The sequence below is a fragment of the Nycticebus coucang genome, chromosome X, assembly GCF_027406575.1.
Source record: "Nycticebus coucang isolate mNycCou1 chromosome X, mNycCou1.pri, whole genome shotgun sequence".
Classification (NCBI taxonomy): domain Eukaryota; kingdom Metazoa; phylum Chordata; class Mammalia; order Primates; family Lorisidae; genus Nycticebus; species Nycticebus coucang.
In genome coordinates, this window is record NC_069804.1 from 135020644 (window position 1) to 135038719 (window position 18076).

At 37.3% G+C, this 18076-nt stretch overlaps 1 protein-coding gene across 1 annotated transcript in view; it reads right to left on the minus strand.

The window, feature by feature from the left end:
* RADX (RPA1 related single stranded DNA binding protein, X-linked) overlaps nucleotides 1-18076 on the minus strand; it is a 104337-nt gene continuing 86261 nt past the window's right edge. The window contains exons 12-14 of the mRNA XM_053579687.1: nucleotides 16229-16519; nucleotides 10599-10766; nucleotides 1-1252 (exon numbers count right to left, since the gene is read on the minus strand). Coding sequence (XP_053435662.1) covers nucleotides 1122-1252; nucleotides 10599-10766; nucleotides 16229-16519 — 590 coding nt within the window. The 3' untranslated portion in view covers nucleotides 1-1121. The remainder of the gene's footprint in view (nucleotides 1253-10598; nucleotides 10767-16228; nucleotides 16520-18076) is intronic.

Below are 18076 nucleotides of genomic sequence, written 5' to 3' on the forward strand. Positions count from 1 at the left end.
AAAAAGTTATTGCATTTTAACTTTAATAACATACCCAATACTGTAACACGACAAGAATCAATTGTTTTAATTAATATTTAATACAATTATAAAGAATAAAAGATAACTCAATCATGAACAAATTGCAATCTTTAGGTTTGCAGACTGCCAACACATTTAAAATGTAGATAGCAAATGAAGTCACAGAACTATATGGCTACAAGAAAATCTCACAAGTTAACAGCTTAAGTAGAATCAAATTGAATTCATCTGATGGTCATTTTAGTTCATCTAACAAATTACATAGATGTCAACCACAGGGCCTCACATGTGCAGTGGCCATTTACATTTAAAATGAAGTATTCTAGACAACCAAATTAAAATCAATGTCTTTAGTTAATGTTTTCCACTTTCAATATGAGCACATTAAATGTTAGTATGAGATAAAATTTAACTATTTAAACTTACATTACATATACTGAAACTACAAATGGATACAGCAAAAATGGATACTGCAGCCTCTGGCTTTAACGTATCAACACGCTGGTAAAAACACTGAGATATTCAAAACATACAAAGCCACAATATGGGGTGAAAAAAACTTAAGACAATTTAATTCAGCACATTCATTTTATAACTGACAAAACAAAAGACCAGGGGCAATTGGACCATGACAATTCAGCTAGAAATCTAGAAAGAAATGCAGGTTGACCACACTAGGAGAATTTAATCTTCAAATTGGCAATTCAAAATTTTCCAGTATGTGTGAATAAAACTGGAAGGATCTAATATCTCGAAGAAAAGTTACTCTTGTAAGTTAGGATGCCTTATACTGAGGTTTTAGAATAAAAGTACATTTCACAAAGGGAACAGTGAACATAAAGAGTTACAAGTCAAGATAATAGCTATATAGAGTAAGGAAAATTTCCTGATACACAGAAATTATTCAGATGACTTTTTTCAACAATGAATCTAAAATGAAGTGTGTCAGCTCCAAATACAAGATGAACATAAAATCACATCACTTCAGAGCTCATGTAATATTTTTGCTAAAAGCAGTTACTGAAATTACCAAGAAAATGAAACAGTATCTTTAAAGCAGAGCTCTCTTTATAATCTGTAATAATCTCATTTTTTAATTTTTAATAAGTATTCTCAGGCCTATAAATTTTCTGCAAACACACTTCCATTTTATTGTTACCCAAATTGCAGATATCCAAGATACCGATGATATGTACTTTATCCAGTTCAGCTGCTGCTTTTATAATATCACCTAAAAGTAAAAGGCAGATGGTAAGTACTGTAAAATAGTTAAATATTTACTTGGCTTTAGTATCACATACACTGGTAATTTTTTTCTGACAATATTAACACTGTTTCTCATCTTCTCCCTCTTCTCTCTAATTTATCACATGCATTTACTAAAATTATGATATGGTAACTTATGCAGATAAAGGTGAACACATCAAAAACAGATAATCCAACAATATCAAGATGTAGACTGGTACTCCAAAGTCATATTTAGCTTTTTTTATTCTTTTGTTTTGTGTTTGATGGAGAAAAGTAAATCTCCCTATCTTCAAGGTCACTGATAAGTTCCAAAGAAACAGTTTATTGTTACACTTCAAATAAATACCAAGACATGTTTTATTTTGAAGTTCAATTATCAATTTTTTTTTGAAAACCTACAAGCCGGAGAGCCAAAAAAGTGTATATTTACCTTATATATCTGTATCATATATGTGTGTTTATGTGTGTGTTTTCGTAAAAGTACACTTTTGAAGTGTACTTCCTTTGAAGCAGCTTTATTAAGTAAAATTTAACTTTGGATACCCTCAAGAAGTTCTAACAAAAATGATCGGGTGAGGGACATCAATGAAAAGGGCACAGTAGGGAACTCTAGGGCTCTGCCCTTCTGCAAACCATCTTAGAAGCTAGCAAAAACTCTCAGAATCAACTTTTGCATAACTCTGGAATCTAGACCAAAACTTAGAACAACCAGGGAAAAATTAACAAAGAAGAAAACTGCCTCACTTTGGGAAGAGTGTGTACTGTGGTGTTTTATGTTGTTGTTGCTAGTACCAAAGGCAGCAATGCAGATATTATTTTCAAAGATGTGGTTGTATTTTTGTTTTTTAAGAGATGGGGTCTCCTGTGTTGTCTAGGCTGGAGTGCAGTGGCATGATCATAAACAATGCAGTCTTGAACTCCTGGGCTCCACAGACCCTCCTCAGCCTCCCCAGTACCTGCGACTACAGGTACGTACCACCACGACTAGCTACTTTTTTCTTATATTTTTAGAGACAAAGGTTCACTATGTTGTCCAGGCAGATCTCAAACTCCTGGCCTCACGTGGTCCTTCAACCTCATCCTCCCAAGCTGCTGTGATTACAGGCATAAGCCATTGCACTCAGCTAAAATATGTGGCTGTGTGTTTTGATGTATCCAGCAGTTCTCTCAAGGACAGATGAAAGAGCCAGCTTTTGTTTCACCCAGTTTGGAGCATTTCTACAATTGGGGTGGCTTTCCTGGTGGCAAATTTGTTGGAAGCATATAAAAGCAAAAGTATAGGGCAGGGCAGCTGGGTAGGCTATAAAGCTGAGACAAGCAATAGACAGAAAAATAAAACCTGGACAGGAAAACAATGGGAAAAGAGATACATTGGGGAATACGGGCTTTTTAAAAGCTCTGTGTGCACTGGGAAATCAAGAAGCCCACATGTATACCCAGGGTTGGATGAATGTTCAGAAAAGGTCTGAGCAAGAAGGAAATGAAGGCTAAGACAGAGTTGTAAATAGCCTGGCTAAGTGTTAAAGGAGTGCCACACAGGGCCCATGGCAAAAACTGGGAGAGTATTTTTTTTTTTTTTTCTGTTTCTTGGCTTCAGATGTTTAAGGAAACTCTGTCAAAACACTATTTGATCATTACTAAGCTAATGGATCACAGACTTTGGGGGCTATACACAAAAGATTTTATTTTAAATAGGAAAAAAATTAAACAAGCAGGTTAAGTAACAAGCAAGTCACATGGTGATTTTAATCCAGATAGTCTGGTTCTAGGCATGTGCTTTTAACTTTGTATGCTAAAGCTACATGTACAAAATTGTGCTAAAATTCAGAACTGAGTCTAGGTTTTATGAAAAAAAGTAGAAAATATACAAGAATATCAAAGGGCCTTAAGGGCGGTGCTCGTGGCTCAGTGAGTAGGGCGCGGCCCCATATACCGAGGGTGGCGGGTTCGAACCCGGCCCAGGCCAAACTGCAACAACAACAACAACAAAAATAGCCGGCGTTGTGGCAGGCGCCTTAGTCCCAGCTACTTGGGAGGCTGGGGCAAGAGAATTGCTTAAGCCCAAGATCTGGAGGTTGCTGTGACCTGTGACACCACAGCGCTCTACTGAGGGCAACAAAGTGAGAGTCTGTCTCTTAAAAAAAAAAAAAAAAAAAAAAAAAAGGGCCTTAAAAGGGACTAATGCAAGTGTTTAGGCTCCATTAGCTTAACAGTTAATCCACCTCTGCTGAACATATCAAAAAATCTAAAGACTGATGTAAAATTATGCAAGTTCACTAAAGCACAATGAGTGATAACAATTGCTAATACTATATAGTTTTCTTTTTCTTTAAGTGGGATAGACCTTAGTCTTTTAATTTTTATTTTTTTTTTAGAGACAGAGTCTCACTTTACTGCCTTCGGTAGAGTGCCATGGCATCACACAGCTCACAGCAACCTCCAACTCCTGGGCTTAGGCAATTCTCTTGCCTCAACCTCCCGAGTAGCTGGGACTATAGGCGCCCGCCACAACACCCGGCTATTTTTTTGTTGTAGTTTGGCCAGGGCTGGATTTGAATCCACCACCCTTGGTATATGGGGCTGGTGCCCTACTCACTGAGCCACAGGCGCCATGCAGTGGGATAGACTTTAATCCATATGCTTTAGAAAGATTTCAAGATCTTCAGATTTGATGTCAACAGCAACACTCTGAACCCTAAATCATTTTAATTGTTATCATATACTGACTTTTTTTTTTCTTTTTTTTTGTAGAGACAGAGTCTCACTTTATGGCCCTTGGTAGAGTGCCGTGGCATCACACAGCTCACAGCAACCTCCAACTCCTGGGCTTAAGCGATTCTCTTGCCTCAGCCTCTCGAGTAGCTGGGACTACAGGCGCCTGCCACAACGCCTGGCTATTTTTTTGTTGCAGTTCAGCTGGGGCCGGGTTTGAACCCGCCACCCTCGGTATATGGGGCCGGCGCCTTACCGACTGAGCCACAGGCGCCGCCCCATATACTGACTTTTATAATGACTTACCTACTACCCAAACATAAAATACAGATAAGTCTTCTGTTTAAGTGATTGTGCCTAGTTGTGTGAAACTCTGAACAAATGACAATCTATGCTTTAATCTGTTTAGTCAGTACCTACATCATAGATTGTTTTAAGGAAGGATTAAATATATGTAAATCATTTCAAATGGTAGCCGACACATAGCAAGCAATTAAATATTAGCAATGACCAGCTTTAAACTTATTATGTAATTAGGCTATTATTATTTCTATCACAAAATTCTTTTAAATTTTTGCGTATAAAATTAACTGCTCTACATTTCATTTTAAATTGCTAGAATTACAAGAATTGTACCTTTTTAGCAACACCACATATGTACAGAGTAAGTAGGACAAAGGCACTACTATGTGTTCACCACTAGTTTTTCTCTTCTTGGTCACAGAGGAAAAATAAAGTGTCCTAGCCTTCCTTATGGCTAGGTTAGGATCATGTAACTGAATTCTGGCAAATGAGAATGTGAGTGGAAGTGATTTGTCACTTCTACTCTAACTTAATTATATGCCAGTGTCTCTTCTATCTTTCTTCCTTTGCCTTGAAAACCTAGAAGTCATTTGTTCCTGCTGGGACAGCAACAAGGTAGAAGTGGCTGGACACCTGAATCACTGCTGGGAACAAAACTGATTGATGACTGACTGCATTAGACTTGAGCAAGAAATAAACTTTTATTAAGTCACTGTAACTTCAGTGTTCCTTTGTAACTACAGCATAGTCCAACCTATGTTATAAAACAATGTGGTACTCCTGTCTCTGAAAGTAATGGAGAAAACTCTGACTACCTATAGAATAATAAAATTATTTTCTTAAATATGTCAAAACTCTTCCATATTATGCCATACTTCTGAAATATTTATCAATGGTAATGCTTTCAAGGAGGGGGAAGGAATAGATGTTCTTGAACTTCATAATTAAAGATGATACCAAGTAAGACATAATAGCAGTAGCATTATTCAATAAATGATTTGGGGGGTGGCGCCTGTGGCTCAAGGGGCAGGGCGCTGGTCCCATATGCCGGAGGTGGCGGATTCAAACCCAGCCCTGGCCAAAAAAACCAAAAAAAAAAAAAAAATAATAATAATAAATAAATAAGTGATTTGGGGTAAGTGGCTAATCATTTGGAAAAAAAAAATAAAGCTGGATCACTATCTCATGCTGGTCACAAAAAATCCAAAGGATAAATATTTTAAGTTGTGAAAACAATGTCATATCAATACCAAATCTTAGGCTGGGTGTGGTTGCTTGAACTTTGGGAGGCCACAGTGACAGAATCGCTTGAGGCCAGGAGTTCAAGACCAGTCTGTGCAACAAAGCCAGACCTCATCTCTACAAAAAACAAACAAAATAACTAGCCACATGTTGTGACACACAACTAGTCACAGCTACTCAGGAGGGTGAGAAAGGAGGATTCCTGGAACCCAGGAGTTCAAGGCTGCAGTAAGCTATGATGGTGCCACTTTACTCTAGCCTAGGCAACAGCCAGATGCCCCACGGTCTCACAAAAAAAAGTAAAAATAAAAGAAAAGAAGCCCCAAACTCAAATCTAATTAAAAAATGGGGAAAGGACTTGAACAGACCTTTCTCCAAAGAAAATATACAAAGGGCCAACAAGCACATGGAAACATGCTCAATATCATTAGAAATTAGGGAAATATACATCAAAACCCCATGAATACCACTTCACATCCATTAGGATGGCTGTTATAACAAAGCAACAGAAAATAAGTGTGGGTGAGGGTGTGGGGAAATTAGAATTCTCACTTATTTCTGGTAGAAATGTGAAAGAGTGCAGTTGCTGTGGAAAAGTTTGGCATTTTCTCAAAAAGTTAAACATAGAATCACCATATCAAGCAATTCTAATCCTAGGTATATATCCAAAAGAAGTGAAAGTAGGAACTAAAAGCAGATACTCACATACTAATGTTCATAGCAGAATTATTCACAATAGTTAAAATGTAGAAATATCCCAAATGCCCATTAACAGATGAATGTATAAACAAAATGTGACATATATCAGTCGTACCAAGGAATGAAATTCTGATTATATTACAACATGGATGAACCCTGCAAATGTCATGTTAAGTGAAATAAGCCAGACATAAAAGGACAAATAGTGTATAATTCCATTTGCATGAAATATTAAAATAGGCAAATTCATAGAGATGGAAAAGTGGAACAGTAGTTACCAGGGGACTGGGGTGAGGAGGAAATGGGAAGTTACTATTTAATTGGTATAGAAAGGTTCTGTTTGGGATGATGAAAATGTTCTGGATATGGATACTGGTGATGGTTGCACAACATTGTGAACATACCTAATATCACTAAATAGTACATTTAAAAATGATTAAACTAGGGGCGGCACCTGTGGCTCAAAGGGGTAGGGTGCCGGCCCCATATGCTGGAGGTGGCAGGTTCAAACCCAGCCCTGGCCAAAACAAACAAACAAACAACAAAAAAAAAGCTTAAACTAGTACATTTTGTTATGTATGTTTTATCACAATATATGAGTAAATATAATGAAGCTATAAAAGTACCAGAAAAAGAAATAGAGAATTTAAATAAAAGTAGTTTTGAACTGAATGATGGCTTTCTATAACATAAAACCAGCAGTCACAAAATATTATGAAAGCTGATATATTTGAGTACATCCAAATAAAGTTACTTAAAATGATAAAACAAACCTCTCATGGAATAAATGTCAAACTGGGTCAAAGTATTTGTAACACCTAATAAAGTGTTAATTTATTTAATATCCCCAAACTTCAAAATTAGTAAGAAAAAAAGACAATAAGAGAAAAATGAAAAAAACTAAAATTTGCACAGAGAGTTCTAGAAAGGTTATGGAAGAAAAATTTAAGTGGCCAACAAACATAAGATTTTCACGTTCAGAAACAAATAGGGCTTGGCGCCCGTAGCTCAAGTGGCTAAGGCACCAGCCACATACACCAGAGCTGGCAGGTTCGAATCCAGCCCAGGCTGGAATTAAAAAAAAAAAAAAAAAAGAAAGAAAGAAAGAAAAAGAAACAACCAAGAAATGCAAATCAAAATAATGATATATTGTTTTTTGCCTACCTGTTAGCCGAAGATTAATAAGATCAATAACACCTAGTATTTACTAAGGTGTGAGTAAAGCAGCACTCTTGTTTTTGGTTCAAGTGTAGATTAGTATAAACTTTTTAGAGAACAACTGGACATCATCCACCAAAATTTTATTTTATTTTATTTTATTTTAATTAATTTATTTTGGGACAGAGCCTCAAGCTGTCGCTCTGGGTAGAGTGCTATGGCATCACAACTCACAGCAACCTCCAACTCCTGGGCTCAAGCAATTCTCCTGCCTCTACCTCCCAAGTAGCTGGGACTACAGGCACCTGTTACAACACCCAATTATTTTTTGGTTGCAGCTGTCATTGTTGTTTGGCGGGCCCAGGCTGGATTCGAATCGGCCAGCTCAGGTGTATGTGGCTGGCACCTTAGCCGCTTGAGCCACAGGCACAGAGCCTCTACCAAAATTTTAAATGCATGCACATTCTGAGTCAGTGATTTCTCTTCTAGGAATTCATCTTACAGATATATTTGGCATATATATGTATACATGTACGAAGATATATATAGACACACATATACATACATACCAATACGTATACTCATTGTAGTACTGTTTGGTAATAGGAAAAACATTTGGAAACAATCTAAATGTCCATCAGTAGGGACTGGTTAAATAAATTTTGGTACATTCACACAGTGAAATAGTTTGTAGTTAATAAAAAGAATGAAGTATCTCTCTCTATACCAATATGAAATATGTTCAAGATATACAGTCAAAAGGAAAAAACTGATTATGGAATTATACAGTGTGTCCATAAAGTTTGTGCGCAATTTAAAATAGTCAAGTATTTGGGTGGCGCCTGTGGCTCAAAGGGGTGGGGCACCAGCCCCATATGCCAGAGGTGGCGGGTTCAAACCCAGTCCTGGCCAAAAACAAAACAAAACAAAAACAAAAACAAATAAAATAGTCAGGTATTTAAAATTGCACACGAACTTTATAGATACCCTGTATGTTTCCCAATTCCATCTGTGGGTATATCAGAGAGACAGATAAGAAGGGAGAGAATATGAACAAATATATACTGTTATATGCAAAAGTAGTATGTCAGAGGGTTCAAAGAATACTAGATATTTCCCAAGAGTAGGTGAGTGGGAATGAAGTGGACCTAGGAAGGCCAAGAGGGGAACTTTCCCTTTTACCTGATACCTTCCTGTATCATTTGAATTTTTAAATTATTAACATGTGTAGCTTTTGTAATTAAAAAAGAAGGTAGTTTACAAAAACGTTTGAAAGATGACACCAGTGTTATACCGTGAGCCACTGCATTACATCACTCTATAAATATTTTTATCTTTCAATTTAGAATCATGAAAGGAATGGAAAATTTTGGAGTCAGATCTGGTTTCAAATTCTAGCTGTGTTATCTATGCCAGTAAATCTCTTGGATTTTCAGTCTAGTTATCTATAACTAGAGATAATAATGTTCACCTTACAAGGTAACTATTTTAGTTGTAACTTACATAAAATGTCCAAGCAAAGAGTTAAAATGGGTATTATTATTATTAATTCTTTACCATGACAAACACAGTGTTCCACTCAAAATTTATAACTTGGCCTTTGATTACCAATTCATTTTTCTTCCCTAGTGATTCCTGTCTTTCACATCTGAAATATATATTTTTTTGAGACAGTCTTACTATGTCACCCTCGGTATAGTGCCGTAGTGTCACAGCTCACAGCAACCTCAAACACTTGGGCTTAAGAGGTTAAGATTCTCTTGCCTCAGCCTCCCAAGTAGCTGGACCTACAGGCGCCCACCACAACACCCAGCTACTTTCTTATTGCATTTGTCATTGTTGTTTAGCTGGCCTGGGCTCAGCTCGAACCCGCCAGCCTTGGTGCATGTGGCTGGTGCCATAACCACTGCGCTACAGGTGCTGTGCCCACATCTGAAATATTAACCTCTCTGGAAGAACAGTACCAGGCATTTTTCATGTGACCACATTAATGAGTATGGGAAGAATATTGGCACTAGTAACAAGCAGAGAGCTGAGAACTCCAACTTGACAGTTTATATCAATAATAGCCTACACACAATGTATAACAGAATATATGTGACAAAAGTGGATATTATATGAAACAAGCATACATGAGTGCACAAATATTTAAACTATATGTTAATCTGAAATTGCTAATTAAGAAATCTGAAATTACTAAAAGTCTAAGGAGCTGCAATGTAGGAAGCAATACTACAAGTCAACTAATACATAATCTCTAAAATGACCTGTGGGAAAAATGAAGAAACCTAATCTTTTATAAAATTAAGTACTCAAATTTAGTTTGCAGCACCCATTACTGCCAAAAGTTACTCCATCATCAGGCATAGCTTATAACATTCATTCAAAAACAACATACACTCAAGAGTTTCATCAGCTTAGAAAGACCCACCACAAAATCCCAAGATAATAAAGCATTTCTTAACAACTCTTTTATATGTAATATCCTGATAATCTCAATGAACATTGCTAGAAACTTTACCACAGGCTTAGGAATTAGAAATGACAACAGGAAGTGAATAGGATAATTATAATTGGACAGATAATATTATAGGTATACAGAAATAATTTAAAGTTTGGTAAATAAAGTAGTGAACAATTAGTTGGTTGAAGAGTTTCACTGTTGGGATTACATACACTCCTAGCAGTCCTAAAGGAATTTATTGCACAGCACTTGAATAACTAAACATTTATAAAAGAGAAAACAATTCTACTGGAGGTTTATCATAAGGTGAAAGGACCAATTGTCTTGCCTGAGTTAAAAGAAGAAAAGAGTAAAATCTGTACAGGCTCCATATGTACACCACTTGGTTCTGATGAAATAATTACATTTAAAATTGTATTGTAAGAAAATAATAGCTGGCTGGAATGAAACAAGTCATCTAATTTATTTAAAAGACACTCATTTATAAGTCTTGGGGTTCACTTACCAAATACCCCTTTAATTAAAACTACATTAAAATTTAAGGCTAGGGTGGCGCCTGTGGCTCAAGGAGTAGGGCACCGGCCCCAAATGCCAGAGGTGGTAAGTTCAAACCCAGCCCCGGCCAAAAATCACAAAAAAAAAAAAAAAAAAAGATTAAGGCTAGAACTATTTACATAATAAAATCTTAAGGTTAGAACTGCTTATAATATTAATTTTTATCTGAGTGATAAGAATACTGAGATTGTCTTACTGGCAACAGCTCTTGGCCCTGGCAGTCGGTCATTGTTGGCTACTTCCTGTGGATATACACAGCTGTAATTCATGCTGGTTAGCAATGTGTCGATTTGAGATGTTCGCAGATCTTCTGGACTATACATGGGTAGGAATGCAACATCAATTGCAATCTCATGGTTCAGACCTGTTAGATAAAAATCACACGTTATTAAAAGTTCAATGGGTTAGCATTTAGTGCTAATGAGACAAGGTTTGCTGATTTGATCCTAACACGTGCCAAATGGCTACACACCTGGAAAAATCTGTTTCAAAACTGGGGACTAAACTCTTACCTCTGCAAATAATTTATGAATACATGCTATTGGTTGAAAGAGTAGACACTTTAGTGCAATGGTGATAACCAGTGCTGGAGATAGCAATTCAAAATGTTTTTCCTACTGATGGAAGATTGAAATCTGCTTTCCAAAAGATAGCCTGGTCACCTAAGTGAAGACATGTAGAGTGTTTCCTTGATCATTCATGACAGTTGTCATTACAGGATAGGAGAACTCAGAGATGACGACTAGTTCCCTTATTGCTCTTTGGACTTAAGGATATCTGACTCAAGCATGGCCAAGGATGGTAGTAACTAGGTTGCATCTGTCCTTAAATATTCAATATAGGCTTCACACACTTACCATTAGGGCTAAAAAATGTTGCACTGGAAAAAGGGCAAAGGGGAAGATGTATGGCAGAAGGAGGGAGGGCATGAGGGGGATCTCATCTAATGTGCACATTGTGAGGCTGTATAACACACCCCCTGGGTGAGGGGGCTCTTCTATAAATGGAACTTTACCGTGGAAGTGAGAATAATGTAACCTAAATATTGTACCCTCATATTAATTTGAATAAAGTTAAAAAAACCAAAGTGTATCCTGACCTTTGACTGTCATCTCTTTATTTGGGTCATTGTCAAGGTAGATAGAAAAGACATCCTCTAGGAAGATAAGGTTTTGAGTTGGGTACTAAAGGATGCATAGCATTTAAATAAACAGAGAGGAGGGTATCTCAGGCTTGGCAGGCAGTAGCACAAACCAAATGTATAGACCAGAGTAAAGAGACCATCTTGGCTAGAGCAAGGGTAAACACAGAGCCAAAATCAGAAACCTGAGAGCTATCCTTAACTCCCCCCTTCCGCTCTTACTAAATGTTTAGTCACCTAGATTCTATGATCTTAATACTGCTCCTGTTCTTCCTTTATACTGTACTTCCCTATACTGTTAAGTATAGGCCAATGATGTTAGCATTGGGTTCAATGGGTAAACAAACAAACAAAATCCTTGTTAAGCAGCATACTTATTTAGAGTGTATGCCTTAGAACTGAGAAAATAACACAAGTTGGAAATCCCGATATTTTCAGGACGGTACTTTTATTATGGACATGTTCTAGATATTATTTTGAGTTGCTTTCTTTTTTTTTTTGTAGAGACAGAGTCTCACTTTCTGGCCCTCGGTAGAGTGCCGTGGCCTCACACAGCTCACAGCAACCTCCAACTCCTGGGCTTAAGCGATTCTCTTGCCTCAGCCTCCCGAGTAGCTGGGACTACGGGCGCCCGCCACAATGCCCGGCTATTTTTTGGTTGCAGTTTGGCCGGGGCCGGGTTTGAACCCGCCACCCTCGGTATATGGGGCCGGCGCCTTACCGACTGAGCCACAGGTGCCGCCCTTGAGTTGCTTTCTAAGTTACAAAATACTCTGAGTATTTAGTACTTTGGTATTTAGTACTTCAACATTATCAGTAAAATTTGTTCTGAGCTGTTTGATTAAAACTAGAGTTCAGAGTATAAATGTATTAGTCAACAGACCTAGGGCTTTTGTACTTGCTAACTCCAGTGCCTACAATGTTCTTTCCCCAGATAACAATGTGAATTGCTCCTTTGCCTCCATCAGGTTTCTGGTGTAATGTTACTTTCTAGGGGAGACCTCTTCTGGCCACTTTATTTAAAATTTAACCCGTTCTTATCACAGCACCCAGCACTCCCTAGTACCTTTCTCTTTTCTTTTTTTTTTTTAATTGCATATTTAATTAATATGAGGATACATAGGACTAGGTTACACTGTTTGCATTTGTAAGGTAAGTACAAGTTGTAGATGTGTCCTTCACCCAGGAAATATGCCATATACCCACACATTGCACCCTTTTGGTGGGAACTTACTGAACTTCCTCCCCCTTAACTTCTTACACTTAATTGAATTTTTTTTCTCATGTGAGCATGTGGTTGTTAATCTACTACTTTCAACTTAGTATGGAGTACGTGTGATACCTGTTTTTCCATTTTTGTGCTACTTAGGAGAATGTTCTTTGGGGACTTGATTTTGATAGACTACCCTCTCCTTCCACAATTGTATGTGAATCACTGGATCTAGTACCATTTATCCTGGTTCTCTAGATTTTATTGCTATATTAAGTCAAACTAATAGACAGTGAAATACCTGGTTTATGTAATAATATAAAAATATGTTCCTTTATAGAAATGATTAAGATATGATTAACAATTATACTGGTAATGTATATTATAAGGTTGATGCAAGAGTCAACTATCTGAAAGAGAATTTACGTATCTTTAAAGAAGAAAACTGTAGTTGAACCCATTTGTTACTTCTGTGCTATTTATATAGTAATTTCTTATGGCAAGTTTGGATTTGAATTTTGTGTGATGAAAAAATAAAAAACAGGGCGGTGCCTGTGGCTCAAAGGAGTGGGGCGCCAGCCCAATAGGCCGGAGGTGGCAGGTTCAAACCCAGCCCCAGCCAAAAACTGCAAAAATAAATAAATAAATAAAAAATAAAAAAACAACAGGGTTCCTATATATTATTATGTGTTTTTGCTTTAACAGAAGATATGTTTAAAAACTCGGGGGATCTGACTTCTAATCATAGCCTGGCTTTTACCTAGCCAGGATGTAAGACTAGACGATATCCAGGTTTCCTATGGCTCTAAAATTAAGTATGTCATCAGGAAAAATAAAAAGAAAAAACAAACAAACCTAAACCCCCTTTCCCTCCCTGTTAGAAAGCTTAGAAAAAAATTACCACCAATTGGTAGTAATTTGGTTATTTGTAAGTACCTAATAAAATCCCATTTTCCTGCTTCCTTTAAAATGTTCTGTTTTGTTTTACCCAGAAGGAAAAAAATCCTTTTATCATAAGGATACTTGTACTAGACTGTTTATTGCAGCTCAATTTACCATTGCCAAAATGTGGAAACAGCCTAACTGCCCACCAACCCAGGAATGGATTAACAAGCTGTGGTATATGTATACCATGGAATACTATTCAGCCATTAAAAAAAATGGAGACTTTACATCCTTTGTATTAACCTGGATGGACGTGGAAGACATTATTCTTAGTAAAGCATCACAAGAATGGAGAAGCATGAATCCTATGTACTCAATCTTGATATGAGGACAATTAATGACAATTAAGGTTATGGGGGGGGGAAGCAGAAAGAGGGATGGAGGGAGGAGGGTGGGGCCTTAGTGTGTGTCACACTTTATGGGGGCAAGACATGATTGCAAGAGGGACTTTACCTAACAATTGCAATCAGTGTAACTGGCTTATTGTACCCTCAATGAATCCCCAACAATAAAAAAAAAAATAAAAGATAAAAAAAAATGTTCTGTTTTGTTTTATTCATAAATGGCTTACTTTTCACTGTCTCTAACTCTGTAAACCATCCTCGGAAAAAGGTAGGCTATAAATGTTATATAAAAGCAGAATACATCTAACATGGATTAGAGCGGGTAGGCAGAATGATAAATGTTTCTTTTCACATTTGATTCCTGCTTTTAGCTGACTCATAGCCAAAGCTAAAAAGTTTTCAATTACGTGTAATACAGCTGAGACGTCTTAGTCAAGCTGTTTCAAAACATCAGTAGTATGTAAAAAGGAAGAAAAATATTCAATTTCTGTGTTTCTAGATAAACTCATTATTTCCATGGTTACCTTTTATGATGTACGGGAAATTTTTGTTTCCTAGATATAAAACTAAGGTTGATAAACTACCTGAAGACAGCAAGTAATATAATCTAGTGAAAGAAGCGTCTGAAGCTTAGTTCTATTATTATCTAACAGAGTCAGTGGAAATTCAGACTCTTCCTAGCTTATACCACATACTCACATATAATGTACACATTTATGTATGAGGAGGTAGGGAAGAGGGGATGGAAAAGAATACAGGGGGGAAAAAAGAATCGGATAAAGGTCAAGGCAATTCATCCTAGTACTACAGATGTAAAAATCCATGAACTACATTGTTCAGCCTTTAAATTAATTTGCTAATGATTTTTCTTCATTCCTTCATTTTAAAGCAAAAAGACATAGGGCTAAGATCTTGTGAAACAAAAATATAATTTTTTCTTTGACTGAAGAGTCATTTCTGATTTTTTGGTGTGTAATTTTCATTAATTATAAAAAACTTAAAAATAAATCTTAGTTTTAAAATGCTTTGACTCCTTTAAATTTCTCTAAGTTCTATAGTTAACTCTTAGTTTTGAATAGCCTGGAAAAATCAGCTTATTTTCCCTTATTAATTGAGAAAAGTCTTTTCAGTAACCTCTTTCTGTTCAATGTTAGTTACTTGAGCGTTCTACTTTTTTTTTTTTTTTTTGGAGACAGAATCTCACTCTGTTGTCCCAGTCTAGAGTGCTATGCCATCATAGCTCACAACAACTTCAAACTCCTAGGCTTAAGCCATACTCATGCTTCCTCCTTCCGAGTAGATGGGACTACAGGCGCCTACCATGTTACCTAACTAATTTTATTTTTAGTAGAGATGGGGTATTGCTCTCGTTCAGGCTGGTCTTGAACTCTTGAGTGCAAGCAGTCCACCTGCCTCAGTCTCCCAGAGTGCTATGATTATAGGCATGAGCCACCGCACCTGGCCTGAGGATTCTATTTTCTTCAAGGGCTAAATAGACACCTTTTTGTAGGGGCTTCTGTTGATTATTACCCCTTTTTCTCTTTAATTTATGCTTTACCCTTTAGTGGTTGAGATGAACTGAGAAAGAGGCAGAATCATATTAGCAAGAAAGTGGTGGCTAGGGAGAACAGTCTTAGAAGTAGTTAGATACTGGGAGTAAAAGTTTCCTTAGTTTCCATTCTTCTGTCCCCAAATACTTCACAAAGACTTGCCAGTGGTTTCATAGTCCATAATTAGAACTTCATTTATTCCAGAATTAGCACTCCATTCCTTTTGTTTGAAAGAAGAGCTCCCCTTGAGGTTGATTTTTTGTGGAAGGGGACTTAATCTTTTTCTTTTTTCTTTTTTTTTTTTGTAGAGACAGAGTCTCACTTTATGGCCCTCGGTAGAGTGCCGTGGCCTCACGCAGCTCACAGCAACCTCCAACTCCTGGGCTTAAGCGATTCTCTTGCCTCAGCCTCCCGAGTAGCTGGGACTACAGGTGCCCGCCACAACGCCTGGCTATTTTTTGGTTGCAGTTTGGCTGGGGCCAGGTTTGAACACGCCACCCTCGGTATATGGGGCCGGTGCCTTACCGACTGAGCCACGGGCGCTGCCCAGGACTTAATCTTTTTCAAGCAAAATAGTATCTATATTTAAAATTATGTTAAATTAACTATATTCAAAGACAAGAATATTTCACTTACCTAGGATGGTTACTTCAAAATGTCCAAGGGTTCGAGCACTCTTAAAATCATCAAGTTTCGGGGGCTTTCCTTCTGGTGGTATGTATTTTGCAGGCTGAGAATTATACTGCTCAATAAGAAACTTTTTGTGTTCCAAAATAAATTTCCGGGGAATGCTTTCTGGATAAACATTGCTGTAATGCAGGTGCTCTATTAAGCCAAACTTTTTTTCTCTCCACAGCTGACTCTCCCACCTCTCATTTATAGTTCTTCTGCCTTTCAGTTGGATAACAGAAACTGCACCATCTCGATCTGTTAGAGACATAATGAGATGGACATAGCTGACTTAGAAACTAACCAAATTAAGTTATTCGGTGCAACAAGAGCACACATTAATGAAGAATAGTTTAAGTAATTTTAAAGATCAAACCTACAAAATGTAGAATGAATATACAAAAGATATTTCTTATTAGAGTGAGGAATGAACTAAACTTACTTTCAAAATAAACTTTTACAACAAAATATTAACAGTGATATTATATTTTCTGTTGTTGGAATTACAGAGATTTGTAATTTTCTTCTTTATACTTTTTCTATATTTTCTAAACACTTTTTTTTTTTTTTTAGACAGAATCTCACCATGTCACTCTTGGTAGAGTGCTGTTGTGTCATAGCTCACAGCAAGCTCAAACTCTTGGGCTTAAGCGATTCTCTTGCCTCAGCCTCCAAGTAGCTGGGACTACAGGCGCCCACTACAATGTTGTAGTTGTCGTCGTTGTTTTAGCTGGCCTGGGCCAGGTTCAAACACACCAGCCTCGATGTATGTGGCCGGCGCTGTAACTACCGTGCTATGGGCTCCAAGTGTCCAAATGCTCTTAAATAAATATATTTCTTTTACATTTAGTTTCATGGTCAAGTTAAATCAAATTCATGAGAATGGTACCCATTAGAGGTTAGTCATTATAGATGGATTTGAGCTTAAAATAACAATTTTGTTAATATTTGTTAAAAGTAGCCTCAATAAATTCAGTCTTGCTCTTGGATACACCTATCCTTGAAAAGGGCCATTTACTATATATGACACTCCTTTCAGATATAAATAACATGGAAAACAAAGAGGGAAGTGAATTGAGATAAAGGACTTACCTCCATTCTCAATGGTTCTTTATCATCAAGTCAAATTACCATTTATGTACAATTTATCAACATATTTAGTTTCTAAGGCAGAGTATAATTTATCCTGTATACATTATAACATTCATTCAACTAATAATTATTAAGCACCTATTATGTGCCAGACACCATTCTAAGAAATTTGGTATAATAATATTTAATTGAATAGTATATACCCTGCCTGGAAACATGTAGAATCAGAAAAAAAATGGAATTTCAGGAGGAGACTCTTTCTGTTAGCTGAAGTAGGTTGACAGTAACTCTGTTTCCATTTGCTAAGGTTTGCTGAACTGCTTTCTTTGTAGGGTGTGTATGTCCTGCTGTTGATTTTTTTTTTTTTTTTTACTTTTTAATTTTTTTTGTAGAGACAGAGTCTCATTTTATGGCCCTTGGGGGAGTGCTGTGGCATCACACAGCTCACAGCAACCTCCAACTCCTGGGCTTAGGCGATTCTCTTGCCTCAGCCTCCCAAGTAGCTGGGACTACAGGCACCCACCACCCTCAGTATATGGAGCCGGCGCCCTACTCACTGAGCCACAGGCACCGCCGGTCCTGCTGTTGATTCTTATCCTAGCACAAAAAAATCTTTCTGGGGCGGCGCCTGTGGCTCAGTCGGTAAGGCGCTGGCCCCATATACCGAGGGTGGCGGGTTCAAACCCGGCCCCGGCTGAACTGCAACCAAAAAAATTAGCTGGG